Source organism: Sciurus carolinensis, chromosome 3 (assembly GCF_902686445.1).
Source record: "Sciurus carolinensis chromosome 3, mSciCar1.2, whole genome shotgun sequence".
In the NCBI taxonomy this organism is placed as follows: Eukaryota; Metazoa; Chordata; class Mammalia; order Rodentia; family Sciuridae; genus Sciurus; species Sciurus carolinensis.
The window spans coordinates 14,923,001-14,950,949 of NC_062215.1; the positions used below are offsets into that span (position 1 = coordinate 14,923,001).

General features: G+C 41.4%; 1 protein-coding gene across 2 annotated transcripts; it reads right to left on the bottom strand.

Annotated features, from left to right (window-relative positions):
* Positions 1–27,608, bottom strand: Dcaf7 (DDB1 and CUL4 associated factor 7). Of its 2 annotated transcripts, XR_007107696.1 has the most exons (8): positions 27,259–27,608; positions 13,620–13,778; positions 12,747–12,858; positions 12,185–12,303; positions 8,280–8,489; positions 7,168–7,285; positions 4,739–4,974; positions 1–73 (listed from the first exon to the last, which is right to left on the bottom strand). XR_007107696.1 is itself a non-coding variant. In XM_047544576.1 (7 exons), the coding sequence occupies exons 1-7, from the start codon at positions 27,394–27,396 to the stop codon at positions 4,802–4,804; spliced, it is 1,029 nt and encodes a 342-aa protein (XP_047400532.1). In that variant the 5' UTR covers positions 27,397–27,608; the 3' UTR covers positions 7–4,801. The 2 variants fall into 2 exon arrangements, 1 of the variants encoding a protein (XP_047400532.1); XM_047544576.1 differs by having other exon boundaries at positions 7–4,974.
* Between the last annotated feature and the right edge of the window lie 341 nt (positions 27,609–27,949).

The following is a 27,949-nucleotide window of genomic DNA, read 5'->3' on the forward strand; positions in this document are numbered from 1 at the left end:
TTCAATCTATACATGTTCAAGTTTTATTACAAAGTATGATGGGCAGAAAATACGGTACTTCTTATACAGGAGGCTGAAACAGAATGAAAGGGTGAAAATTAGGTTTAATGTACTTAGGAAACAAGAACTAAAGTCATAGAAACACTCCACTTTCAAGCGCCATTGAAGTGGCCTTCAGTGGAGATCCTCAGTGTGGTTTCACAGCACAGTGTTAAAATTTTATTACAAGCCCTGTGTACAATCAGTCCTGCGAAAATAATATTTATAAAAGAAAAACAGTTACAGTACAGTTCTGTAAGGGGGCAGCTTCCTCTCCATCTGACAAAGGGATGCCACAAAACCTACAGGATAGAGGGAAATTTTAGATATATAACAAGAAAGTAAGTTCAGACATACTAGGCTAATGGGCACAGAAAGACTGGTTAGATAACATTTCAGGGAACAAGAAATCTTCATTTTCTACATAGAGGCTTATACAATCATGCTACAAATTCACACTCAGGTGGGGAGCGAGGCAAAATCACTGACAGAGGGGTCATAAAATACACAGGAACCAAAGCAAATGATTCATACTGGACTAAAGCAATTCGAAGCTTCAGCTCAACAATTTTCATAACACACCCTATACCACAATCAACCCAAGGTGAGAACTTTTCTTTTAAATAGTAGATGTGATCACAAGTTCGTCTTCACTGGGTTGTCCCAAACGTGGGTGCTTGTATGTTTTCCAGATGTCACACAAACTGTCACCATCTTCCTTCTGGAGTTCAAACTTTCTTTAGCTTATTTGTTTCTGGTTTGACATACCAGTCCAAGCCTCTTTCAGAAGGCACCTGCATGTTTCCATGTTTAAAAACTGACATCCAGATAAAGCAGTCCGAAAGGACCTGGCCATCTCATGCAGCCCATATTTGACTTTGACCATTAGCAGCAATGACAACGGTGGGAGGACAGGGTGAGGTGGGTGAGGTGGGCAAGGCTCTGCAACATAAGACACTCTCAGCAGTGGCGCAGCCAGCACAGAGAAGACAACTCTCAGAAAGCCTGGCCCAGGTTCCCTGTGCTTTGCTCGGCTTAGCTCTCTTCCCAGAAAACTCAACCTAAGCACAATCATGACCCTCCTTCCTCATCCTGGAGTGCAGACAGTAAGGGGAAAAGACTCTACTTCAATCCCCTACTCCAAGGCAGGCAGACCAAAGAGACGTCACATTCTTAAAGTGGGAAAGTAAAGGGCAATCTGGGAAGCCCTCCCTGCAATTCCTGTATGTCCTTACAGCCTAGGAATCCAGAGTCCAGGCTGTAGCAGGGAGAAAGATCTACAGCGGAAAGGTAAGGGGCAGAAGAAAAAAGAAAAGAAAAAGGAAGGCGGGAAAACGACTGTTTACCACCTCTGTGCAAACCTACAATCAAGAAGAACCGTGGTCTGGAATGGTCACAGGACATCCAATGCTTGTGGATTCTTACCATCCACCAAACATCAGATATGGCTGCCTGCCACAGGGAGGGGCTCCCTCTGACCTGAGCTATCATCCTGTCTCATAGCTACCCATCCTGTCTCACAGCTACCCAGTACCACTGACTGATCCAGGAAGGCAGACTTCAAGTTCAATACTGCTCAGAACCTAAACTGGGTCAGGGGGAAGTTTAACAAGTGTGGGTAGAGCTCTTAGCTGGTCCAGGTGAGAACAGTCTCATTCCACGGTCACACAACAATCTGAATGCTTCCCTGCTTCAGATCCGAAATGCCCTCTAACATTTCCTCCCTTTATCCACAGAAACACCACTTTTTCCCACGACCTAAATTTCCTCCTAAAATTTCAACTACCATAAACACATTGTAGGATTCTGAATTTTTTTTTGTTCTTCCTGAATCTTAGCCAATTTTCTGAAAGCTGAACCTGATTCTATATGGAATTCTCACCATTATCAAATATCATTCTTCTTTAAGTCCTAACACCTTAGGGCTCATTCCTCCCTGGAAGGACAGGGCACCAACCTCCTGAGTGTAATGCTCAAGGCCTTGAATGCCTTGGAGTCACCAGGTTGAGCAGACCTGGGAAGCAGAGGTACCTGTGGCTCAGCCTGCCAAGCACAAGTCAAAGGGCCATTATCGCAGGTACCCAGAGTCCTCTGTGGCCTCCTAGTGAAGTCCAAGCTACATCTCAAGAAGATCAGGTTAGGAGGCCCTCATTGGCTGTCAGTTTGAGAACCAAAACAAATTAAAGAGATCTACTTTACAAACTAAAACTACAAGACTTTCCACATCCTTAGACTACAGAAATCCCCACCTCAGCCACAAGGCCACATGCCTCATAGGAGGGCAAGAGACAAAACACCAGTAACCTGACAACTGTGTGTGTATGTGTTTGCTAAGGAAAGCAAGAGAGGAGTCTCACTTTTGTCCCAAGTGGGGCACAGAGGAGTAGGGACTGCACTGCAGAGTCTAAGGCAGAACGACAGGTCTGGAAGTCCATAGGGCAACAGGGAAAAAAACATCAGAAGTGGGTGGTTTCCTGGGTAAATAGCTACCTCAAAATCTATTTTAACAACTACTGCTAATTAAATTCTTTGAATTATTATTTTTGAGTTCCAGTTAATAAATCTCCTTGCAACTCAGACTTAGAACTCAGTGGAAGATGGGCATGGTGGCATGTGCTTGTAGTCCTCGCCACTTGGAAGGCTGAGTTGGAAACCAGCTTGGACAACATAGCAAGACTCTGTCTTGCGGAGGGAGGGAAGAACTCAGAGGAGACAGGCCATCCCCAGCAGGACTAGTCCCTGCTACCACTATGACTTCCTTTGCAGATTCTTTCCACAGAAAGGAACTGGGGGCCTCCTAGGGCAACAGTCTTCAGCTGGACTTGCTACCTTTAGAGGAAGACCCCATAATCACTAGCAAACACAATTAAAAGCAGAGAAGAGGGTCAGCCAAGAACTGCTCACTCTACATATTCAAACACAGTGCATATCTGGTGGTAAATGCAGGAGAATCAACCTCAAGCAGATGGCCATGCAGATCCCCAAATCAGAATGACAAAGTAAGAAAGTCAGAGCAGAAATACCCTGACTAGAAAAGCCTCTCCTGTGGGACAAGCCCCTGTATGGTAAAGCTAGCCATGACTTTTAGCATACGACTCTATCAGCTGTGGAAAACAAAGACAACCATGAGTTTAAGGGCCCAGAAGAATCAAGTTAACTTTTATTTTTTGAGCAGGTGAGAGCCTAAGAGGACAAAACCACTGGCCTTTAGGCCTGCTACTCTCCAAATCTCAGACAAGCAACTCAGAAGGTCTAAAAAACCTTCAGGCACTTGATAGAGCCTGATGAGCTAGGTGAACTCTCCCCACAGCACGTTTCAAACTGTGCCTGCCCTAAGGCTCATCCGAAGTTGGAATTACATGACAGCCCCCTCTGTGGAACACATTCAAGTAACGGAAACAGACATTTGTGGCCTGTAAGTCAACACAGAACTTCAGACTACAAGTCCAATACTGCTCAGAAGTTAAACTGGGTGAAGGTGAGTTTGACAGATAAGGGTAGAGCTCTTAGCTGGCTGGCCCTGGAGCCTGTGATTCTTTTGTAGCTATTTACTTGATGGCCTGGGATCATCACAGCAGATTAGTCCATCCCTTATGATGCTGTCGGTATCCCCCACTCTAATGATCTTGTTCAAGGTCAAACGCACAGACTGTACCTCTCAGGAAGGTGCTTGTTCAGAGCACTCAATCCAGAGGGGCCAATATCCAATATCCCATCAGGCACAGGAAGCTCAACAAACCAATACCCAAGTTCAGCTTAGAGATCACCCCTGCCTATCATTCAGTTTTGAAATGAAGCAGCCCAGGGCTTACGTTTGGAGGGAGAAACAGACTCTGGAACTGGGTACTAGGAACATAATCTCAATTTAGTTTTCCTGAAACAATTCCCCTTTAGCCTGGTCCTCCCAGGTACCTGCCTATCTCAGTTCTAACAAGTGCCCAACAGGTACCAGTGGGGCTTGACACAGGAACTTCAGAGTGTAACAGAGGCCTCCTACATCTCTCTTAGAGCCCAGAAAGCCCTTGAGAAGGGCCAGGCTGAGAAAAGGTTGAGAAGCCGGTGGACTTCAGAGCACCAGGGCAGTGTGAGATTCCTGGTCAGATGTGTGCCACTCAGGCAGTGACTTGGGAAGGTAAACTGCTCATGGGATCAAGGACTCAGTACCTGCTCCAGGCACTGAAGGAAGAGAGAAAGGTGCAAAAACAGAGGACTATGAAACAAAGGAAGAAACCAGGAAGAATGGAATTCTTTTCATAAAAAAATTAGCCTGATAGATAAAAAATATACAAAGTTGAGATTTCTTGAAGACACTGATATCAGGAGAAAAGACAACTTCAAACTGGTATTTGTTCCCACTTAAGTGCTAACATGGATATGGATGGGGAAGACATGGACTACTGCCTTAGGCAGCAAACAGACAGAGACAGCTAGGGCAGATGGATACAAACAGAGCCAGTGCTCATTAACACAACAGCTGACAAACAAATACACAGAAATGTTTAATTAAAGAAGCAAAGGAGAAGAGGAAAGGAGAGAAAATAGTAAAACTCAGCCCTGGGCTGAGGAGGAGCCACACAGCACTGAGTCCGGCACAGAGAGTGACGGGTGACTGGCCGGGAACTCCTAGAGCAGCTTCTGGAAACAGTGGGTGCAAAGCAACAATAGACATACTGGCCACTGGAAACATGTTTCTTCTTACTTGGGGTGGGGCAGAGACAGGAAACACAGAGGCCCCTGCCTCGTGGGTGAGGAGCCACCGACACTACACTCGGAGTATCTCCAGGCAGTTGTTGTAGCAGATGGCAATCCAGTCAGGCTGAGTGGATGCCCACTGCACGTTGTTGATCTCTCCTTCGGCTGTGTAGGCCAGGATAGGATCCTCGATGGCCCGGGGCATTTGCTGGATGTCCCAGATGAGAGCCTGATGGTCATCCGCTAGGGCCAAAGAAAGTGAGCAAGCAATGTCACAACTCTGGCAATGGGAAATGAGTCACAGTTGACAAAGCAATACCTGTGAGGACAGTTTTATTTTAAGACCCCTTTTCATAGATGAGGAAACAGATTCAGAAATGTTAAGGCACTTGCCCAAAGTCAGACAGCTGTGCAGTCACTGAGTGACAGAGCACACATCTAGCCTTTATTCCAGGTCACATACGTCCTCAGGCCCCATGCATACTGCACCAGAGTTAGGACATTAGATTAGGACTAGATGAGCACCTCTCATTAGGCTCAAGCATTAGGATAAAAATGATCCCAAAAGATGAAGTCATTTTCAGTCACAACAACATTAGAAAGACCATGTTATCTTTATTTTTCTCCATTTCCTAAGTGATCTGTATTGTGGTTACATTACTTTTTATTTGGTCCTGGGGGCTGAACCCAGGGTGCTTTACCCCTGGAGCTACATCCCCAGTCCTTTTTTTATTTTGAGACTGGGTCTTGCTAAGTTGCCAACACTGGCCTCAAATTTGCAATCCTCCTGTCTCAGCCTCCCAAGTTGTGAGATTATAGGCTCATGCCTGGCTGGTCAAATGAGTTTTATAACATAAGTAATAAACTCTTAAGCTAAGAGGGGAAAAAAAAGTAATGACTTTCAAAGTCAGCATTCCCTGACTCCATTACCCATCCTGATATGAAAGTCAGTCTTGATATAACCAGAATCTGAATAAACTGGACCCTAATAAGATTAGGCTAACTATGGGCAATAGTGGCCTCTTATCAAGTCCATGTAACATGGGAAGAGTATAAGATCCCCTTTCTAGGAGTAGTCTATGTCAAGAGATCTGAGGCACTGCTTTAAACTCTCAATGCATCCAAAGCCCTGAGCTCCTGATCCTTAATGCTCAACAAAGCACTCTTAAGCAACAGCTCTTTCAATGAAAGGGACTCAAAACAAGTGCAGCACACACAATAGCAGGGAGCCAGGCAGAGGCAGCCTGCTGGAGCAGAAGACAGGGCATCTGCCCAAGTCAGTACTACTCTCTATGAATGATGGGTAACACTTTTATCTTCCTTTTCCCTCCTTATTCACACTACTGGACAAAAAGAGGGCAGTAATGAAGAAGGCAGACCACAATATAGGGTTTAGAAGGTGGCAGCAGGCCCCCAAGTGTTCCTCGATGAGACCTGAAGGCATAAGCAGAGGACCATAATTGAAAAATGCTTCCTACTAGTCAAATTAATACTATGATGGCAGAAAACCACCAATTCACATTGTTTCTTTGGCTACATAGTGAATAAGGTTCATCATAGGGCTAGAGGAGAGGAAAAAATATGTTGGAAGGAAGCCTGATGGGCTGGGTGTGGTGGTGCATGCATGAAATCCCAGTGGCTCAGGAGGCTAAGGTAGGAGGATCACAAGTTCAAAGCAACTCAGTGTGTCCCTGTCTCAAAATAAAAAATAAAAAGGGTTGGGGATGTGGCTCAGTGGTTAAGTGCCCGTGGGTTCAATCACACACACACACGCACAGAGCCTGATGCACTGGGGAAAAAGAAGACACCCAAACTATTGTTAAGGTCACCTATGAAGAGTGGTTCAGAGGTGGAAATGACACAGCAAAGAGAAAAGATGACTTTTACCTTCCTATTATACCTCTGCATTATTTTCATTTTTAATAACAGACTTGCATTATTTCTAGAATAAAAGTTACACTGACAACCAGTGTATTTTTAAGGGGTACTCTTTCTGGTCTGGAAAAATGGTGAAATGGGAACTGTGTAAATCACACAATACTGATCAGGCAAGGTTATGTGCTCTTTAATACATTCAGAGCTCCTGTAGATTTGTTATTGTGAAGTCAGAAAGTCTTGGCACTCCCCAAGATTCTGTTACATCCAAGAGGGATGCCTCTTCTTGAATCTGAGTTTTCTGTGTGAGCCTAGTTTCCCAGGGGACAGTTTGAGGCACAGGCCCATTTCTAATACACAAGGTCATTAATGTATGGATGATGCTCAGACCTCCACCAAGGGTACAAGATGATCTGGAAGTATGGGGAGGCTCCAGAGTGAGTTACTTTGTATACATCTCTTAAAACTATCCCTGGGAAACAGTAAGGATTACATTCCTAAGGACTCAGGAGTGGCAGGTTTCCTCACTACCCCTTGTTAATTTCTTCCCATCAGGATTACCTGCAGTGCAGATGTGGCAGGATGAATGTGGGGCCCAAGCAATGCCATTGACACATGCTCGGTGGTTGTTTAACCTGGCAACAGGTGTGCAGGGAACTCGGACATCCAGAATCACCACCTGTAGAAATACAAGCAAAATGCCCAGAAACTGCAGGGTGTGAAAGAAAACAAGCAAAACACATTACACATACAATTTTTTTTTTTTTTAAAACATAACCTGTTCATTTGTGGATTTAAAGAATATTAAAGGCAGGATTTCCTGAGGGTTGATGAATAAGAAAATAAAGAATATGAGTAGTTTATAGTCCCTATCTTGAACAACAGACCTTTAGACTGATAGGGAAGGGGAAAAGGAGGAGTAGACAACATAAGTTTGGATGACCAAGGGCCAGTATGTGCTTAAATTTCTTTTTTTTTTTCTTCTCTTTGCAATACTGGGGATTGTACCCCGGGTTATGTGCATCCTAGGCAAGAGCTCTACTACTAAGCTATACTGTGGCCCCTGGTAGCTGCCTGCAGTAAGAATTCTGTGCATCTCAACTGGGAAAAATGACAGCCTCACCAAAACCGAACCTGAAATGTAAGAAGTCTGAGGCATTTGCTTCACAAAACCAAGGTTAACTACTGCATCATCTCCACCCACAATTCACTCCTTTATCAAGTCACTGTCATTTCTACATCTGCTTGCTGAGGTGGATGGGGAAAAGTGCCTGTTTTTCACTCAGCCCAATAAACACAAATGATTTGGTTTGCTCTTTAGATACTGCTTGTTTTGGCTCCAACTCCAATTCTTCAAGTTAGCAGAAAATCTTAACATAAAGTCCTTGTTCTTGATCTTGGCATTATTAACATTTTGGGTAGGATGATACTTTGTTGGGAACTGTCCTGTGCATTATATGGTGTTTAGGAGTATCCCTGGTTTCTACCCACTAAATGCCAAAAGCACTAACTGCCTCCCACTGTGTGTGAGACAAGCAAAAAGGTCTCCAAATATTTCCAAAGATCACCTGGGTGCAAAATTACCAGCAGTTGAGAACCAGTCTTCTAAAATTATGCTAAGAAGTGATGGAGTTAGGTGACAGCGCCTATATAAGCCTACATGGTATGCTCACCTCCATTCCGTCCATGGCCATGGTGGCCAGATAGTTAGGGTCCTGCTTGTTCCAGCAGAGGCGAAGCAGTGGGTGATGCTGTGGGTCTTCATAAATGATAGTGCTGTGTTCCAGATGGCGGAGGTCAAACATACGCACTGAGCCATCGGCACCCACAGAGGCAAACATATCCCTGCCACCCCCAGCTCGGCTAAACGCAATATCATACACCTGTTGGTGAGTACAAAACTTCAGTCAGATTCAGATCTGTCACTTCCTTTTCCTATATCAGGGAAATTGGTCAGTTCATGTGAACCCCACCTCAAAACACAAAAGCAGATAAATGAACTCATATCGTGTCTGTGAGTACTGGAACCCCAGAGTTCTGGCACCAATGGCTCTCCTTTCCAAGTCCTGACTTCTAAGTCTTCTTTCTCCAACACTTGTGATGAAACAAAAGGCATATCCCTGGTAATCACCACAGTACAAATAACTCTGAGCAAGCATTCTATATACATAGGCTCAGTGGAAATCAGAGTCAGTGGTTGTCTTCTGTCACATTCCAAGACTGAGACACTTACTTCCTGAGTTCTGGTGGCTTTCACTTGAATGAAATGAGAGGAAGGTCCATGACCACATTATGGTTAAGATCATGAATGTGAGAAGTGGAAGCCAGCCCTCCCGTGGCCACTTAACAGCAGAAAAGCTGGTTCTGCTATGAAACCTGGACTTGAGATTTGCAGAAAGAGGTAACAGCAATTTTGAATCATGGGAGGCTCAGGTGTTCCTATATTCACAAGGGTTTAGGATCACTCTCTTGCCCTAGGACATGTTGTTTCTTCTCTTAGAGGGCTTATATTCAAAAATGAATGAATATAGGTTTTCAAACATTGTTTTTTATGCATTTATAATATGGTACAAACATTGTATATCACTAATATCTCTGAGGAAACAGAGAAAGACAGCAATGGAGAACTTTGAAGAAAGAGAGGGACTAAGGGAGACACACAAAGCCAGTGCCAGACGAATGGACAGACAGAAAACCAAATGCCAAATGAAATCAACCTTCTACAGTCAAGGATAACAATGACAGCTGACTTCTGGGGGGACATGGGTGGAATTTCTCACTAGACACTGCAGCTCCTGCCCGCCTAAGGTTCTGCCTACTGAGAGACATTGCCAAATGAGTATCTATTTCTATCCAGCCTCCTAAGTTCCTTTTTTCCTGGCTGACTGTGAAGAAATTACGCTTTTCCTTCTATGGCAGGGATTAAGCGGTTCAAAAGGTACCTGGGTCAGTCATCAATAGGAGGTACTCAGGCCTGACACACCAACAAAGTTTTGTCAAGTGCTGTCCAGTTACTTTAGGGCAGCCTCATTTAGCAGTATGTGTGTGCTATGGTGTCAGCTCGGGTGCCACAAAGTGTCATCTTTGGGACAGAGACATAGGTGCCCAGGGACAGTAAGGCTCAGTGCACAAAGCTCTCTCAGTTTTAAGTGATTGTTTCTTCATCCAATCTCCACCTGAATGGTTCATCAGAAACAAAGGAACAAAAAACTTCCCAATATACTAAACCTTCCTCTACTATGATTCACCAGGCAGCCACAAAGCCTCCCAAACAAGTCTTCTTTTTTTTTTTTTTTTTTTTTTTTACACAGACTGCATTTTGATTCATTGTACACAAGTGGGGTACAATTTTTTGTTTCTATGGTTGTACGTGATATAGATTCACACCATTTGTGTAATCATACATGTACATAGGGTAACGATGTCTGTCTCATTCCACCATCTCCCCCTCTCCTCCCCTAGCAAACAAGTCTTTATTTAGAGAGAGAGGTGAACTGAGAGAAAGCAAAGGTTCTAAAAGGTATTCCTGTTTCTTTCACAGCCACCATCCTTGGGTTCCATCCATCAAGGCCAGGGCAGTGGGCCAGGGCCTGTTTGCTAAGATCCATTCCTGATTCTCCCCAGCGGCTCCTCTCTGTACCATAGGGATCTGATTCCTACAGGTTGATTTTGGCAGTCCCACTCTGTGGGCTGTTTCTAACAGGTTCAACCATGGGAAGCCCTATGGGAAATGGATGGTGGAAAGTAGAGAAGCTGAGTACTTTTTCCTCCTCTCCCTGGTCTCAGAAACATTTCTGCCTGGTAAACCCAGTAACCCTGCCTCCTTCTTTGGCACCTTTGGTATACAGGCAATGTAAGTTTCCTACTACTCTTAGCTTCTCAGTTATTCACTGCTGCCTATGTAGGTTCTCAGCTCCAACAGTATCTATGTAAGCAACCTCCTGGTTTAAGTCCTTCCAATTCAACTATCAGAGTAATTCCCATCTCTGGGTTGGATCTAACAGAGAACAGTGGGTGAGGCTGTCACATAACTAAAATGCAGCATTGTTCCACATGATGCCCAAGAGGGTTTCCAGAAGTTCTTCACTGGTCCTTTCTGCAGGACAAACTCTTCAAGTAGTCTTTGTAACAAATCTTATGCTTAGGAGTACAGAAGCCTGAAGAACAATCCCTTACTAAAAATGATAACCTGATTGCCACCTTCCTAGTCTCTTGACAACCTCAAGTTTCTGGCATAATGTTAAGGCATATTTTTTTCCCTTTTGGCCACACTGGAGACTGATTGCAGGGCCTCACCTGACATTCTTTTTTTCCTGTACAAATATTAATACCCCTAGCTATGTAGGTAAGGGAGAAAAGGAAACATGACCTCCAGGAAATGAGATAGGAGCATGGAATGGCTCTGGAAAGAAAACTTTATGACCATTTCCTCAAATCATCAAAGGAATGCTTTGACTAAAACACATCACCAATAGCTTTTCTGACAGATTAAAAGTACAAAAATTAATAAAACCTTTTTAGACAAAAAATTGAAAATTAGGTTGGTCTATCAAGCCTGCCTCTCTTCCCTCCAAAAAAAAGCTATTATGTTTTGAGGCAAGTATTACTCTAAGATTATTTTTAATCACATCAGTTTCCAGTTGTCTATAAGGGACTTCGTTATTAAAAAAGAAAAAAAGAAAAGAAAAGAAAAAAGATAAACTTTTTGGGAGGCTGAGGCCGGAGGATCCAAAGTTTGAGGCCACCCTGGGAAACAGAGTTGGCATCCTGTTTCAAACAAAAAGGGCTGGATATAGCTTAGTGTTGGAGCACTTGCCTGGCATATATAGGGTCCTAGATTCAATCCCTAGTACCAAGGTAAGGGGGAACCCCCAAAACCCCAGCAACCTCTGGCATGAAAAGAAAAATGATAAAACTATCCTAAGTCATTCATATCAGTCAAAAAATGCATTAGTTGTTGGGCATGGTGGTGCATGCCTGTAATTCCAGCAGCTTGGGAGGCTGAAGCAAGAGGACCCCACAAGTTTGAGGCCAGCCTCAACAACTTAGCAAGGCCCTAAGCAACTTACTGAGACCTTGACTCAAAATAAAAAATAAATAAATAAAAAGGGCTGGGAGCCAGGTGCAGTGCTGCATACCTGTAATCCCAGCAGCTCAGGAGGCTGAGGCAGGAGGATCCAGAGTTCAAAGCCAACTGTGGCAAAAGTGAGGTGCTAAGCAACTCAGTGAGACCCTGTCTCCAAATAAATACAAAATAGGGCTGAGGATGTGGCTCAATGGTGGAGTGCCCCTGAGTTCAATCCCCAGGACTAACTCCCTCAAAAAAAAGTAGTGGGGATGTGGCTCTGTGGTTAAGCATCTCTTGGTTCAATCTCTAATACCAAAAGAAAAAAAACCAAAAGCATTAGTTCACAACACAGCTGCTGTTTTGACACATTACTGTTTTTAATTTGGACAAGAAGCATGTTGGCATCATGATTTTTTATGTCACAAGTACAACAGTGAGAGAACAGCCTGACATCTCACATACAGGCACAGAACACAACTGAGGAAAGAAGAAAAGGAAAAGTGTCATTACCTCTTTGTCATGGGCGATCAGTTGGGTCTTCACATGGCCAGACACAAGATTCACTCGCCCCAACACCTGCCCTGTCTCCAGTCCCCAGATGGTGCAAGTCGTATCAATGCTTGAGGTACCTACAAACACCATTTCAAGTCAGAGGCTGCCAGGGGTGAGGTTCCACAGCACAGTTCCCTCCTGTTCATCTGCTTGGCCCGGGGACAACATACCACAAACACTTTCTTAGCACAGGGAGGGTCAAGTACAAAATTATTACCTCGGGACCTTAGATTTTAATGAGAGACAAGATATACACACATGGAAAGCTCAACCCCACATGAGGAATTAATAACTACATTCTATATTTAGCCTACTTCTTGGCCTGTTTTAGGATGATGTACTTAAAAATTGGCCTGGTAAGGGTATAACTCAGTGTTTCATCATTTGCCTACCATGCACAAGGCCCTGGGTTCTATCCCCAACACTGAAAAAATGAAGCAAAAAACTGGCACAGTGTTATACATGAGAATATGTATCTTTGCTTTTTCAAACTGTACTATATGCTCCCTAATTCCTTTACCTAAAAGATAAGGATCCACCTCATTCCAGTCAAAGGAGGTCAGGGGGGCACAGAAATCTGAGTTCTTATTATTGTTTAGCAAACATTCCAGTCTGGTCTCTGTTTCTCCAACCTAAAGGGGGCGGAAAAAAAAAAAAAAAAAAAAAAAAAAAATCAACCAGTTTTATCTTCACCAAAAAAACAAAAAAAACCCCAAAACAACAACAACAACAACAACAAAACATGTTTAGATAGTATTTTAGTAAATCTAAGACATGAGGGAAAACATTTTCATCATAAAGACTAAAAAAACCCAGAGAAACTCCCTGAATGTCACCTTGTTTCAAACTTTCTCCTCTGTCCAGCTTTGCTTTCTAAATTTTTCTTCCCTGAATCTTTCCAGAGGGGTCTTCTTACCTTGCTCTACCCAGAATCTTGGCACCTTGCCTGCTGGATACAATGCCCAAGGTTACTGAGGATGCTGCTGATGGTGAGCTCAGCAAAGGGGCAGGAGCGTTCGAAGATCCACTCACATCATTTATTAGACTCAATGGCCTGGTACTTGGTTTAGTTCACTCAAAACTATCTTAGTTGTCAATAGAATAAGAAGTGCCAAGAGTGCCGACACCCACTGAAGGCTTTTCAAGTCACATCAGGTTAATTAACTAAGCCTCAGGTTTCCAGGGCTGACTACAGCCAGCAGCAAGACTCACGAAATCTTGGCTGGATTTATTAGAAAATGTGCTGAGCCAAACAATGTCAGGCCAGATAAGCTGCACTTTCTTTTCCCTTACTGCAATGACACTGGCCTCTAACTCATTCTCTGTGATTCCACACAAATAGCTGACAGTGAGAAACCCCATTTGTCTGGCTACTAATCAAGCATCTGCTTACCCTCCACACTCGGAGATAGTCACCACTTGTCGCCAGTAGGTCTGGATAGACTCCCTTTGTGTCGGGGATCCACATGAGTTTTGTGGTGGGGTACGGATGGTCAAAGGTGTTTCGGCAAATGAACTCCGAACTTTCCTCATCTAAACCAACAAGCTGAACCTGCAACACAACAAAGTGGAGCCATATGAGCTTTTTTTTTCCTTTCTTTGTTTTTTTCTTTTTGGTACTGGAGATTGATCAGAGTGACATTCTATCACTGAATTATATCCCTAGAACTTTTTATTTTGAGACAGGGTCTCACTAAATTGCCCAGGGTAGCCTCAAACTTGTGATCCTTTGGTCTCAGGCTTCCCAGTCTTTGGGATTACCCATATGAGCCACCATACCCCAACTAGCATAAGCATTTGTTTTTTTTGGAGCAGTATAAAAAAAAAATCAGATCCCTGGTCAGCGATAGAAGTCTTGATCCTGAACTACACTTAACACTTAGAGTCAGAAGTTATTACTGTGAGAGGGCACCTAGACCAGCCTGCCAGACTAACCCAGAAGCTTCCATTACATTCGACATTGCAAAGCCAGTATTAGAGACAAAGACAAGTTCTCAATACAGGTTCTCTGACTCCAAGTCCTACACTCTTGACCCCAAATCACAAAACTGCATTATCTGCTCAGCTGGGTGTACATCTTTCCCCAGTGTGAAGAAGTGTTTTTGGTTTCCACAATAACTGGAAGTGCTGTGGGCATCTGGTGCTTGGGAGCCAGATATCAAACACCTTGTGCAGTCTCTTACAGCAAACTGATGTCCCACTAAAAAGTCGACAATGCACAATCATCATCCTCACCCCCCAACTTCAACAATGGTTAGTTACAGGTTAACACATAAGGGTGTGTGAATGAATATTCAGAGTCCAAACCACTGTGACTGGCAAAAAAAAGTGGGCATCACCGATGAGAAGTCCCACCTGGGTTTTTGGTTTTTTTTAAATCACAGACTTGGTATGTAAAATTTATTCTACAACTTGCTTTTAACAATTTATCTTGGGGCTGGGGAGATAGCTCAGTTGGTAGAGTGCTTGCCTTGTAAGCACAAGGCCCTGAGTTCGATCCCCAGCACCCAAAACAAAAAACAAACAAACAAAAAAAACCAATTTATCTTAGAATATCTTCCCATGTCTGTACAGATAGTTCCACCTCACTCCTCAAAGCAGATTATGATAAGCATGCCATAAATTAACTATTGTTATTTTGGTTGTATCCCATTGTTTTTATAAACAGTTTTACAATGAATAAATATCCCTATTCACTTATTTTTGTACATATGTGCAAATGTTTTTATTGGATAGCCCTAGAAGTGGTTGTTATATCACATTTTCAATTCTACCAGTCTTCAAAAAGGTTGCTTTCATTTATACTATTAACAGTACATGAGAAATGAGAGTGCTAATTTCCCTGTACCTTTGAAAACACTGAAAATAATCAATTTTTTACAATTGCTAACCTGATGAATGAAAAATGGCCCTTTAACAACATTGTACTATTGACTACTTTTGAGAAATAATAATTACTATCTGAGAGCATATGAGGGTCATCTCTAAGCACTATGAATGCTTTATGTGAGATACCTCATTTAATCCTCTCAACTACGAAGGAGATACACTTCCAGAAGAGCATGCAGGGTTTAAGTACCTTGCCTAAGATTCAGAACATCTATCCAGTTTCCTACAGGATTGTGTACTTTTTTCTTACTGATTTGTAGGAACTCTTATAGATGGTTATTGTGCCTTTATCTCTTAGATGTTTCCTTGGGTAAATTAGCCTGTAAAATTCCAGGGGTTAATGTCTATTTGGAAGTAAGCCTTTGCCTATATTTTCCATTTTTTTTCCATCATTTCAAAAATTATTCAAGTTTTCTACTTAAGTTTGGCAGTACTTGCTTTCCTTTAACTCTATGTGTTTCATCTAGATTTTCAACTGTGCTATGACAAACTGTTCATAGCAATCTTATTCTTTAAACTTCTCTCTCCCTACTCCATATTTCCATTCATGCTCAAAGGAAGGATGTGTTCCTGTCCCTCTATCCCTGGGAAAGAATATTTAGGGTGAGGGGTCCTGATCTTTCATCTCAACCAGTAACTGGTTCCATCCAATGGAGGAAGAATTGTGAAGTGAAAGAAAAACCCGAGCTGGGCCAGTCCATGTGTCACCCTGCTGAGCCTGCCCACTCTCCCTTCGGTATGCCTCACAGTTCTCTGGCTCACTCTGCTCCTAAGCAGGTAGGCAAATCAGTCTTCCCAGAATGACTATGTCCAGCCTCTATACCAGCTTCTCAGAACCTACAACTTCTGGGGGAGATCAAGTTGGATCTGTCCTTGAATTAGAAGTAAAAATGTAGAAAAGTCTCACTTCAACTTCAAGGCCAAAGTGCATTTTTCCAACTTGGTTTATCAGGGAGCAATACCACATTAGAAATGGTTCATCAGTTATTAATAGTAGCTAGGTTTCCCTTTTGACTATTATGATTTGTATATAATTTCTTTGATAAGAAGTCCCCAACCAAAAAGGGGGTGACTGGTAAAATTTTAGACACAAATTCTATTCTGAACCCCTTAGCATTATTTTCTCTCTTTCTTGCTCTTTGTGTGTGTGCAGGGCAGGGGGATGCAGTTTACTGGGGACTGAACCCAGAGGTCCCTTACCACTGAGCCACGTATCTCCAGTCCTTTTTATTTTGAGACTGGATCATGCTAAGTTGTTGAGAGCCTCACTAAATTACTGGGATGGCTTTGAACTTGTGATACTCCTGACTCAGTCTTTCAAGTCACTGGAAATAGAGGCGAGAGCCATCATGCCAGTTGCTTTTACCCTTTATGTGACTTTGGGTAAGTGATTTACCATAGCTGATAAATCCCACGAATTTTGGAAAATGAATTCATTTTCCCATGAATTTTGATATGTAGCATTTTTTCCCAGTTAGCTGATTTGCCCTAATTAAAAAAAAAATTAAGACATGATCAATAATTTTTATAATTGGGTTATCTTTTTATTTTTTATTTTGGGTTATTTATTTATTTTTTATTTTATACTGGGAATTGAACCCAGGAGTGCTTAACTACTGAGCCGCATCCCCAGCCCTTTTTTATATCTTTATTTGGAGACAGGGTCTTGCTCAATTGCTTGGCCTTGCTAAGTTGCTAAGGCTGGCTTTGAATTCGTGATCCTCCTGCCTCAGCCTCCCAAGTTGCTGGGATTACAGGCAAGAGCCACCACGCCTAGCTGGGTTACCTTCTTATTTATTTATTTACAGATGGACACAATGCTTTTATTTTAATTATTTTTATGTGGTATTGAGGATCGAACCCAGTGCCTCACACACACTAGGTAAGCGCTCTACCACTAAGCTACAACCCAGTCCTGTGTTACCTTTTTAAAAACTGCTTTTCTGTTAGATGCAAGTTCCATATACTTATCAAAACAAACTTTTATTTTCTAATCCTCTGGATCCTAAATTTTGTTTACTTCATCTAACAATTTAAAAACATGACACCACCTTTAATAATTTATCAAATTCCCCTTACATTTTAAAAGTTTTTGCTTTCAAATTAGCAACTCCTGTTAATTCCAGCAACTTGGGAGGTTGAGGCAGGAGAATCACAAGTTCAAGGCCAGCCCCAGCAACTTAGGAAGGCCCTAAGTAATTTAGGTAGACCTTGTCTCAAATTAAAAAATAAAAAAGGGCTGAGAATGTAGTTCAGTGATAGAGTGCCCTTGGGTTTAATCCCCAGTACCAAAAAAAAAAAAAAAAAAAAAAAAAGTTTTGCTTCTTTTAAATGCTATATTTTAGGTAAAGACTTAGAACATTTTATTTATTCTCAGTGGGTTGTGTGTGCATGTGTATGTACATGCATATGCATGCACACTGGTGATTAAACCCAGAGTTTCAATATAAGCATGCATTCTAACACTGAGCTACACCTCCAGTCCCTTGTTGGTTGTGATTTTGTGTGTGTGTGTGTGGCGCTGCGGACTGAACTCAGGGTCTTATGTATGTGAGGCATGTACTTTCCCAACTGAGCTATATCCCCAGCCCTTGGTTGTGATTTTAACACTGTAAAATATTTCCTTTTGTTTCATTTTTTTTTTTTTTGCTTTGAATGTAATTCTTTCTGATGTTAATATCATCAGGTCTAATTCTTACTTATAAAGAGACCTTGCTTTTTGTTGCTATTGGTATCATTCATTCCTTTATTACTCTTTTTAATTTTTTTTTTTGTCAATAGACCTTTTACTTTATTTATTTATATGTGGTGCTGAGGATCGAACCCAGGGCTTCACACATGCCAGGCAAGCACTCCACCACTGAGCCACAACTCCAGTCCTCTTTATTACTTTTAAATCGTACTATGATTTAATTTTTATTAATGTTAACTTTTTTACTAGTTATATTTACAAAAGCTACAATGTTGGAAAGGCACAAAAGCAACAACAGTGAAATTAAGGTCCTACATCCTAGCTCCCTTTCCTGGAGAAATCAACATTCCCCATTTCTTGTGTACCCCTTCCATGTATGAGCATATTTGGGTGTGCACGTGGATGTATGCATTTTTTTTTACATGAATAGTTTGTAAAATGCTATTCTGCACATTGTTTTCTTCACTCAAAAGTTTTTAAAAAGTTCATATTAGTACATGTAAAGCTAATCTATTCTTTTACTAGCTGCATAGATGTACCTTAATTTATTCAACTATTTCTTTTAATATTGTCTTATTTTGACTACAAATACTGCTAATATGAAAATCCTTGCACATAAGTCATTTGAACTATGAGAGCATAACTACAGGATGAATTTCCAAAAAATGAAACTACAGGATTGAAGGTAAGTCCATTTTAAATTTTGATATCAACTGCTGAGAAACTACATATACACTCAATGTGTGTTACTACAGTTTTTGATTTTCCCTTATTTAGCTGAAACTATTCTTTTCTTATGAGGTTCAGCTCTACATATATTTAAGAATCATTTATATAACCTTTTCTGAGAACTATTCATATTTGTTTCCCTTTTTCTATTGGGTCACTGGGTCATGACTTGTTGATCTTTTAAGAGATGTGTGGTCTACAATGTTACATGTAGTTTTTCAATGTATCACTTATTTTTTGACTTTGTGGAGTTAGTTGGTTTTGCCAAAAATATTTTATTTCCATATGGTATTGTTCATTCCTACTTTTTTGCTTTCCCACACCAAGATTACAAAATACTCCATGTTTTATAGTTGTATACTCACATTTTTTTATTCATCTGGAATTCTGGTACAAGGTTTAAGACAGAGAATCTGGTGTTTTTCCCCCTAGTCTCAATGCCACTGATTAAAAAACCTTTTTCATCACCCATATTGCACCATCTTTTGCACAAACCAAATTTCTTTATGAATTCTGAGTTCATTTCTGGACTCTCTTCTGTTCATTCGTTAGTCCTTACAGTAGTACCAAACTATCTTAATTACTACAGCTTTATAGATTATTTTAACATCTTGGTGGTTAATGCCCCGCTTCCTTCATTGTTCTTCCTTTTCTGAAGTTTTCTGACAATGTGTGCATGCTTATAAAATACATGCGTAAAAATAATCAGTTTACCCTGGTTCTAAAAAACAACTTTTTAAAAAATTGTGGTATTTTTAACAGGGATCATATTAAGTTTATGGACATGGATATTGATGCTAATCTTTCCTATCCAAGAACAGAATATACCTTTTCATTTTTCAAGACTTGTCTCATGTTCATCAGCATTATTTTTTCAATATAAACCTTATAGATGCTCAAGTATACTCCCAGGTACTTACAGTAAAATACAATCTACAATATTTATAGATCTGTAAACATTACTTCATTGCCTTCTGTCATCAAATGTGGTTAGCCTAAATTCTTTTCCCCTTTTTTTTTTTTTTAAGTAGTTGTAGATGAACACATGTCTTTGTTTTATTTATTTATCTTTTTATGTGGTGCTGAAGAGCAAACCCAGGGCCTCACACATGCCAAGCAAGTGCTCTACCACTGAGCCACAATCCCAGCCCCTCTTCCCCTCCTAAAGAGGACTTGATCATTTGGCCTAGATGTCCAAAGAATTCTTTCTTCATTCTTACAGTGCAGAAATTTTCCTAGGAAATGTTTCAGTGCCAAATGTTTTGTGAGAATTTTTTCTTGAGACACAGTATGAACTCATCACTTCAAATCTCTACCTCTAAATTCTTTAACTATGTATTTGAGCTTTTGGTTTTATTTCTTTGGCTCTTTTCTTCAGGGACATCATTACATCTAAGCTAGATCTTCTTTCTTTTCCACACTTATTACATTCTAATGGCTAACTTCTCTCATTTAAAAAAAATTGTCTTCCTTATTCTTTTCTATTTTTGACAGCTTATACTTATCTTTATTGTTTCAATGTGGCTTTGAATCCTGTGATAATTTTAGCTTTCTCTTCTACTACTTTCTGTGCTCTGCCAGTTCCATTTTCTCCTGTCACTGTGCCTTATTTTACTTAATCTATTGTATCTCTGCTCAGAGTTTTGTACTTTTTAAGTTCTCTGAATTCAGTGGTAAGACTGGCCATTATTTTTCAGCTGAAGTGAAACACTTGACAGGTGTTTCCACTTGCCCCTCCTTTCTTATAGTATCTTTCTATAGCTTTCATACTGGTTCCTTTTCAATGAGACAGGTTCTTCCCAGATGATTTGAAGGAGGCTCCGGGGGAGGAAGGCCAGGGCCAAGGTCCAAGTTAGCAAAACACGAGAAGCCTTTTCATCTGCTCAGCCAATAGACAAGTGAAGCACCGCCACGCTGCTCACAGTTCTGCCTCTTCCATCTGCCTCACAGAAGAGGTAGCACACCAATATGTCTCTTTGTACAGCTTAGCTCCCTTCTTATCCAAGGTGTCAATGGCAGTCTGGGGAAGCTCCTGCTGCCAGCCTATGCACCCTCTTTTCACTGTCCCAAAAGATTGATTCTGTCTATCAAAACCTATTTTGGAGAACTGTAGCTGTTCTGAGTTTGGAATCTGCAATCACAGATTTCTGCAGCCACTGCACTCCTTTCTCAGTATCTTCCTATAGCTGTTAGCCTTCCTTACATACTGTAGAAGCATAAGGAAATCTAAACCTGACTTTCATCATCTTTTGGTTGACACTTAAGTCTTTTTCTCTGACTTCTCCAGTCTTCCCTGTCCTCCTGCTAAGCTTCTTCTGTCACTTATCTCCAATGCCCTTCTACAACCATGTTCTATAACACTACCCAACATGGGAAATGAAAGGAAAGTCCCTAAAGAGAAAAGGCTGTGAAGCAGGATCATTTTACTCAAGTTTTTGGGTAGTTTTTTGTTTGTTTGTTTGTTTGTTTTTTTGTTTTGTTTTGTTTTGTTTTTTTAAGCACTGGAGATTGAACCCAGGACCCTGAGCATGCTAGGCAAGCATTCAACCCCTGAACTACCTCCTCAGCCCCAACTCTTTTTTTTTTTTTTTCAATTTTTAAACACTGTTTTGAAAACTTAAAAGTGCAGCAATATACTTAGTTTCCTTTATCTATGAAATGGTGCAATTCCAATTCAAATCTGGTAAGGTCACAATAAACTGAATCAAGCAAATGCACACATTTGTCTGCACTACTTGATGCTAATGTTCACTTAAATGTTAGTTTGCACTTAAAACACAAGAGGAAATAGGAATCACCATAGTAAAGGCCCAATTTTATTCTCAGTGTGTGCAAAATTTGAAAGGTAACTGTCAGTTAAGTATGAGAGTCTGGAAGAAACTAAGTTGAAAGGGGGACAAAAAATTCACAATATCCAGACAATTTGTACTTCATGGGTTTCACCAAAGTTTGTGACCTTAATTTGATTTGATTTTGTTATTCCTATTTTTAGTGAACACCACACAGTTTGAAAAATTTAGACGATAGTGTCTGAACAGGATGCAGTTACCATATGAAGCTTTAACTCAAAATTTGGATAAAGAAAAAAAGGCACAATGAACTTCAACTCAATTTTATGTGCACAAGAGTTGAAAAATCTGAGCCACCTTAAAGAGAAATTGATTCTAAAATTTATAAAACCTATAAATAATCAGAGGCCAAACCACTATATTAAAACAGATTCTCTAGCAAGTAAAAATCTTTCAGTTTAAACATACGCTTGTATCCACTTTAGATACAAGACAAAACTCACTCTTTAAAGTGGCTCCACTTTGGCAGATACATATATTTGTAATGAATGCACACCTGCTATGTATTGTTTATCAGTGAAAACACCCCAGTTGATTCACAAAGCTCTGATGGCATCTGTCTCATCTTCATCACAGTAAATACACACCCCATAACTAAATGAGTTTAGATATTCTATCCCTTCACATCAATGCATTGGGAAATTATATCCAGTAAACAAGAGCAACAAAACCATTTCTGTGACAGCACAAATTATTTAGTTTAAAAATTTTCAAATCCATATTCGTTCATTAATAACTCTTTTTGAAAAATATTTTTAGTTGTAGATGAACACAATACCTTTATTTATTTTTATGTGGTGCTGAGGTTTGAACCCAGTGCCTCATACATACAAGGCAAATGTTCCACCACTGAGCTACAACCCCAGCCTCCCACCCTTCCCCAACTCTTTTTTTTTTTTTTTTTTTTTTTTTTGTGATGCTGGGATTGAACCCAGGGCCAATGCATGCAGGGCAAGCACTCTACCAACTGAGCTATATCCCCATCCACTACCCAAATTCATTTTTAAACTAAATACTACTGTCTGGCTGGGTACAATAGCACCTACCTATAATCCCAGTTACTCAGGAGACTGAGGCAGGATGATTGACAAGTTGGAGATCAGCTTCTGCAATTTAGTGAGACCCTGTCTCAAAATAAAAAAGGACTGGGGATATAGCTCAGAGGTAAAGTTTTTCTGGATTCAATCCACAGTACTGCAAAATAAATAAATAATTACTGTCTGATGTCTTCTAAAGAGCAAATAGGAAATATAAAATACCCTTGAAAGCATGATCACATCTTCACTTTCACAAATAACATAAATTACACATTATTCATACCTATGTTTTCTTTTTTTAAGTATCAAGTTCACTACCTTGTTTGTTATTATAAGCTCTTGGAGGAAACTGTATATAATACTTTAATATACGCACAGCACAAAACACAAAGGAATGTTTGTGTGTACAATCTAAAACAAGCTTCCAAGTTATCCAGTTCAACACAACTCCAGTCACTGCACCATTTCCCCAAAATTGTTAACATAACCAAAATGAGCTACAGCAACAGTCTGAGGGTATAAACCAGCTTTTCCTGGTCTTCACCATTTGTCCTCCCTTCAAACCCATTCCTGATACTTACTCTGAGGCAGTGCCCACAGATGCCTATGACCTGCCCTATCAAACTTTAAGATGCATTCTGGTACCGCAGCCCTTTGGTTCCTGGCTCAGAGACTGACCCATCAGTCCCAGCAGCAAGGCCTCAGGCAGGCCAGACTACCTCCAGGAGAAATTCTGCTTTGCTCAATCACTGCATCTCCAGTAAGTCTGGTGAACAAGGTTAGAGCAAAAAGCAATATATTCAGTAGTCTCATGGGGGAATTAGTTCTTTCACTGACTAGAAAAATAAAGGAGGAAGTTAAAACCAGAAGAGTTTTACATTTTAAATTCCCTTGCTGACGGCAGACCAGGGCCTGGCAAAACAGGGTAAATTTCTAAATATCTGTCAAAATTACTAAAACACATTCTTTTCATTGCCGCCAATCTCTCATCTGCCAATAAAGGCAACAGATGTTTTCTTCTGTGCCTAAAACACATGTGTACATGTACACACTTGTTCAATTAATGAGTAAATGAACAAGACTGCTAATGGGCTACGGCAAATACTGAGAGAGGAAAAATCATATACCAGAGTCAAGTGTACCAAATATATAAAGTAACACTGTATTTAAAATCTCAGGAGAAGCAACACAGATTAAATTTTAAGAGCACACATGGTAGGTTAATTAAATATTAGGGCAAAATAAGTCCCAACCACTCTTCCAACTTTATTTAAAACCAATTCTGAAACATGTACTTAAGAGAACACAACCCCAAGAACTGCCACCCTTTTTTTCCCTATAAAAGAAGGAAAAAACCACCTGCCTAGACCAGATACTGTAAAAACTCCAGGAGAAATGCCAACTTCTTATATCAGAGTTACTGTGGGCAAGACAGCTAGAACAAGAGAACATGGGCTTAAATAGCACAATATGTTACCAGGAGTCTGCTACACAAAGGTGGAAGACCAAAAAATGGGCAGAGATCAGGAACCTTTCCCCTAGGTCTTTAAAAAGCAGGGAATGAACATAATGATGCTTTGTAGTACCTTTCTGATATAATAGTTCAAATTACCCAACATCCATATAATTCTCCTTGAACATATTTCAATTACAGACACAGTAATGATGATGATTAAAAAATAGCTAACATTTCCATGTGGCTTACTCCATGCCAGGCAGAGTTCCTAAATCCACTACACACATTAACTCACTTAATCTTCCAAACTTATAAGGTAATAAAATGAACTTACTACCCTCCTTTTGCAGATAGGAAAATGAGACTTTTTGCCCAAAGGCCACCAAAAACTGGGAAGCAGTAGGATTAAGATTTCAACTCATGGGGCCAGGGGTGTAACTCTGTGATAAAGCACTTGCTAGAAGCTCAAGGCCTTGGGTTTGATCCCTGGTGCACAAAAAAAAAAAAAAAAAAAATTCTTAAAAACAAAAACAAATGAACAAAAAAACTCAACCCAAACTATCTCAAAAAAGGCTTTTTGGCAGTAGAGTCTTTTCCATGGATGAACCTGGATGGAAGGGCAGAATCAATGTTGAGGAACATGCAGATGCAAAGATTAGATTCCTGCCTCTATTTAGCAGATGCCAAAGTAACTCTTTGGCCCACTGTGTCTGTTAACTTCTGGGATGGAGCCCAAGAATATACAAATCCCTCAGTGGATTCTCAAATACCGTAATTTAGAGAACCACTGCTCCAACACCAAAAAAGATTATAAAACACAACAACCACCCCTGTGACAAGGTTTCTTTAACACTTAGTCCAAGAACCAGTGCTTTAAGATGGAATTTACTGCCCACCAGCCCCCAGACACAGATCTTTATTGCAGGGTTTCTTAACTTCAGGTTCATGAACTTGTACTGGAAATTACATCCTTATGTTCACTAACTTCTAGGTGACATTTAGCATTTTAGTTACAAACGAAGGCAGCTACAGTATGAGTAGCTATGACTTTGTTGTCAACAGAATCACTGTGTTTTTTTCCTATCATATTACAGGTGTTAAACATCTTGAAATGCTGTTTATCCTCAACACTACTTCAAAATTATGGTAATTAAACTGGATGGTATAATTTAAGAGCTGATTTCAAGGTACATACTGCTATATCACCAGTTTTAAAAATGTTTTTGATATTTGGTAGTTTGATTTAATTGGTCTCTTTTTGGACTCCTATGTGCTTTATGCATTTGAAAACAATTATAAGAAGTGTTCTGTTGGTATCAGCTTTCAAGTGTGCCCTTCACAGTATGCATGCATGTGCACACATGCACACAGAAGGAAAGAACCCTAATAGGTAGAAGTACAAAAATAGTTTAAAGACTCTGCATCATGTGAGTGAATTAAGGTATAATTAACTAAGTTGGGCATGGTGATATACACCTTATCTCAAAATAAAATAAAAAGGGCTCGGGGTGTGGCTCAGTGGTAGAGGGCTTCTATGTTCAATCTCCAGTACCAAAAAAAAAAAAAAAATCTTTTTAATGGCTTATTCTGTTAATGTTGGGATTGTTGGTCTGCATGCTACCCATGTGCCTGGCATAAAGAAGGAACTCCATGCAGTTGCTAAACCAAAGAACAAACTTTGGGACAGAGTTCCTGCAATTGAAGTTTGACATCAGTTACTCCACTGACTTCATCAGTAGCCTAGGTGTGACTTAGTTTCTCCTCTCAGAAATGGACTATGGCTGACCCAATGACTCTGAAAGAACTTAAAAGAAAAACACATCAATTTGTGTGAAAAGATCCCAGTCTCTTGAAAGACACATTATAATGTATTTTTTATACCTTTATTTTTATTTACTTATTTCTATGTGGTGCTGAGGATAAAACCCATGCTCAGCAAGCACTCTACCACTGAGCTACAACCCCAGTATCCTTAGGCAACAGTTCTAGTGGTCTTAATGTTATTAATGCAGTGTCCACATCAGGACCTTGAATTCCAATCCTGTCCTGCTATGTGAGAAAGAGACATCAGAGAAAAGAAAATAAACTGTCTTGCTTGGACAAGGGTAGATCCATGCATACTCCCTGGGATTTGTTAACTTTTTGAGTATGTGTACTGTCTAGACACTGAGAGAGTCCATCCCTTTTATCCTTTTCTCAGAGATTCCAAAGAAGTTAGGACCTACTCCAGAGAAACAGATGTGTTCCTGACAAAATAAACAAACTTAAAATATTCAAATGTATTTTACAGGAATTTCATGTGTAAAACGGAACCCACAGCAAATTATGGATCACGCATAATAATACTGGTCTGTGCAACAACTTAGAGCTAATCAGGACAAAACCCTAGATTACTGGCTTTTTCCGCTGTACCCAACATATTATTGTCTACAGTTTGACTCTTAAATCTGATATTCACAGAAGTAAGCAGGAATACAGGCTTTCAACACAACTAGCCAAAGCTTCTAGTTGTTCTGACCACTATCAATAACAACTTTTACTCTAATACAATAAAAGGAAGATTATTAAGAGGCAAAGAAAACTCTTCCCAACAACTTTCAAAAATACATTTACCCTGAACTGTCAGTTAGCTTAAAAGCTTCCCCCTTCTCCTTCATGAAGGAGTCGCAAATCCACGGATGTCCAGCAACACTTACTTCTAAAGGTTGCAAACGAGCATAAAAGGGACTAAGATTAGGTCAAATGTCATCTTTCTCTATTCAGAAACAATGGCAGGATCATGATACATGCCAAGATTTCCAAGAGATCGCTCTGATGACGTCGGACATCAGAAAGCAACAGGCAATAAAAGGCAGACCTGGCAGAAGGGACGGGAATCCAGGAGTGGTATTTGGGGGGAGGGGGAGTACGGGGCGGGGAAACCCGTTTAATAAACAGTCTTAGCAGAAATCTAGTGTAGTCAGCAGAGCACGACCACTATTGGAAACGTCTGCGTTTTCCTTCGCAGCCATCACTACTTCTTCCCTCCCCCACCCTGAACTGAAGCAATGCGGCAGGAGTGGGGGGAACTGAGAGGAATAAATGGCGTAGCTTTGGGGTATAAACTAGGGTTTGAGACCTGTTACCTACACGCCAATACCAATCTACCTCGGACAAGTTACAGCACGGTGCCACAGTTTCCCCACTACACATTCTGAAATGTTGCCGGAATCAAAGGTGACCAGTTCGAAAGCCCAAGCACAGGGGCAGACACTGAGGAACCGCTCCATGACGCTAAAGCATGTCCGCAGGAGGGTTCTAGGGTCGAGGCTCCAGCCCGGAAAGAGCGCTCCCGGGGCCCGCTTCCCGTCAGCTGGGTTCCGAGCCCCGGCCCGGCCCACCTTGTTGTTGTATTCCTCCACGAAGCTGCCCAGCGCCAGGCGAAAGCGCTTGTCTGGCCGCACGCTCCAGTTCATGGCGTAGACGGTCCAGGGCGCTTCATACTTGTAGATCTCCTTCCGTTTGCCGTGAAGGGACATCGTGGCCGCCGGGCCGCAGACCGGGCTGCGGCTGGTGGGGTACAAGTCGGGCGGGGAGCCGGGCCTGGGACGCAGGGGTCCGAAGGGAGGCGGGGCGGGCAGGAACGGCCTAGCCCGGAAGAGGGGCAGCGGCTACAAACAACGACGGCCGGGCCCGATCCCCAGTTTCAAACCTGCTTCGGCACCGACAACAACCACCTTCCGTTTGAGATGCCGCCCCGCCCTCCCGGAACGGAAGCCACGCGACCCCCGCAGCAACGCTGGCCGTTGGCTGCCTGACACGTCCTTTCGAAGCTATTCCTTCTTCTCATTGGTTATTGCGGCCGTAGTGTTCGAAATCTCCTCACTATTGGCGTAAATGTTTGTCATTCTGGCTACTCGATAGGCCCAATTCCTGGAGGCAGACGCTTTCGCAGCCGCAAAAGTCATTGGCTGACCAAGACATCAGTCAAACAGATACCGGCGCAGTGCGGGCGCAAGGGGGCGTGTGTGGCCTGTGGGCGAGCCTGCCGAGCAGGGGGCCTTCAAGTTCTAGGCCAAATCTCTGAGAATG

What these genes read in the sequence shown, in the direction of transcription:
- Dcaf7 (XM_047544576.1), bottom strand. Translation starts at nt 27,396, where the DNA reads ATGTCCCTTCACGGCAAACGGAAGGAGATCTACAAGTATGAAGCGCCC. An exon ending in GGTGGATCCTTATCTTTTAG is followed by an intron (nt 12,304 to 12,746) that starts GTAAAGGAATTA and finishes TGGTGTTTGTAG; the next exon opens with GTACCTCAAGCATTGATACG. An exon ending in TGGCCATGGACGGAATGGAG is followed by an intron (nt 7,286 to 8,279) that starts GTGAGCATACCA and finishes GTATTTCTACAG; the next exon opens with GTGGTGATTCTGGATGTCCG.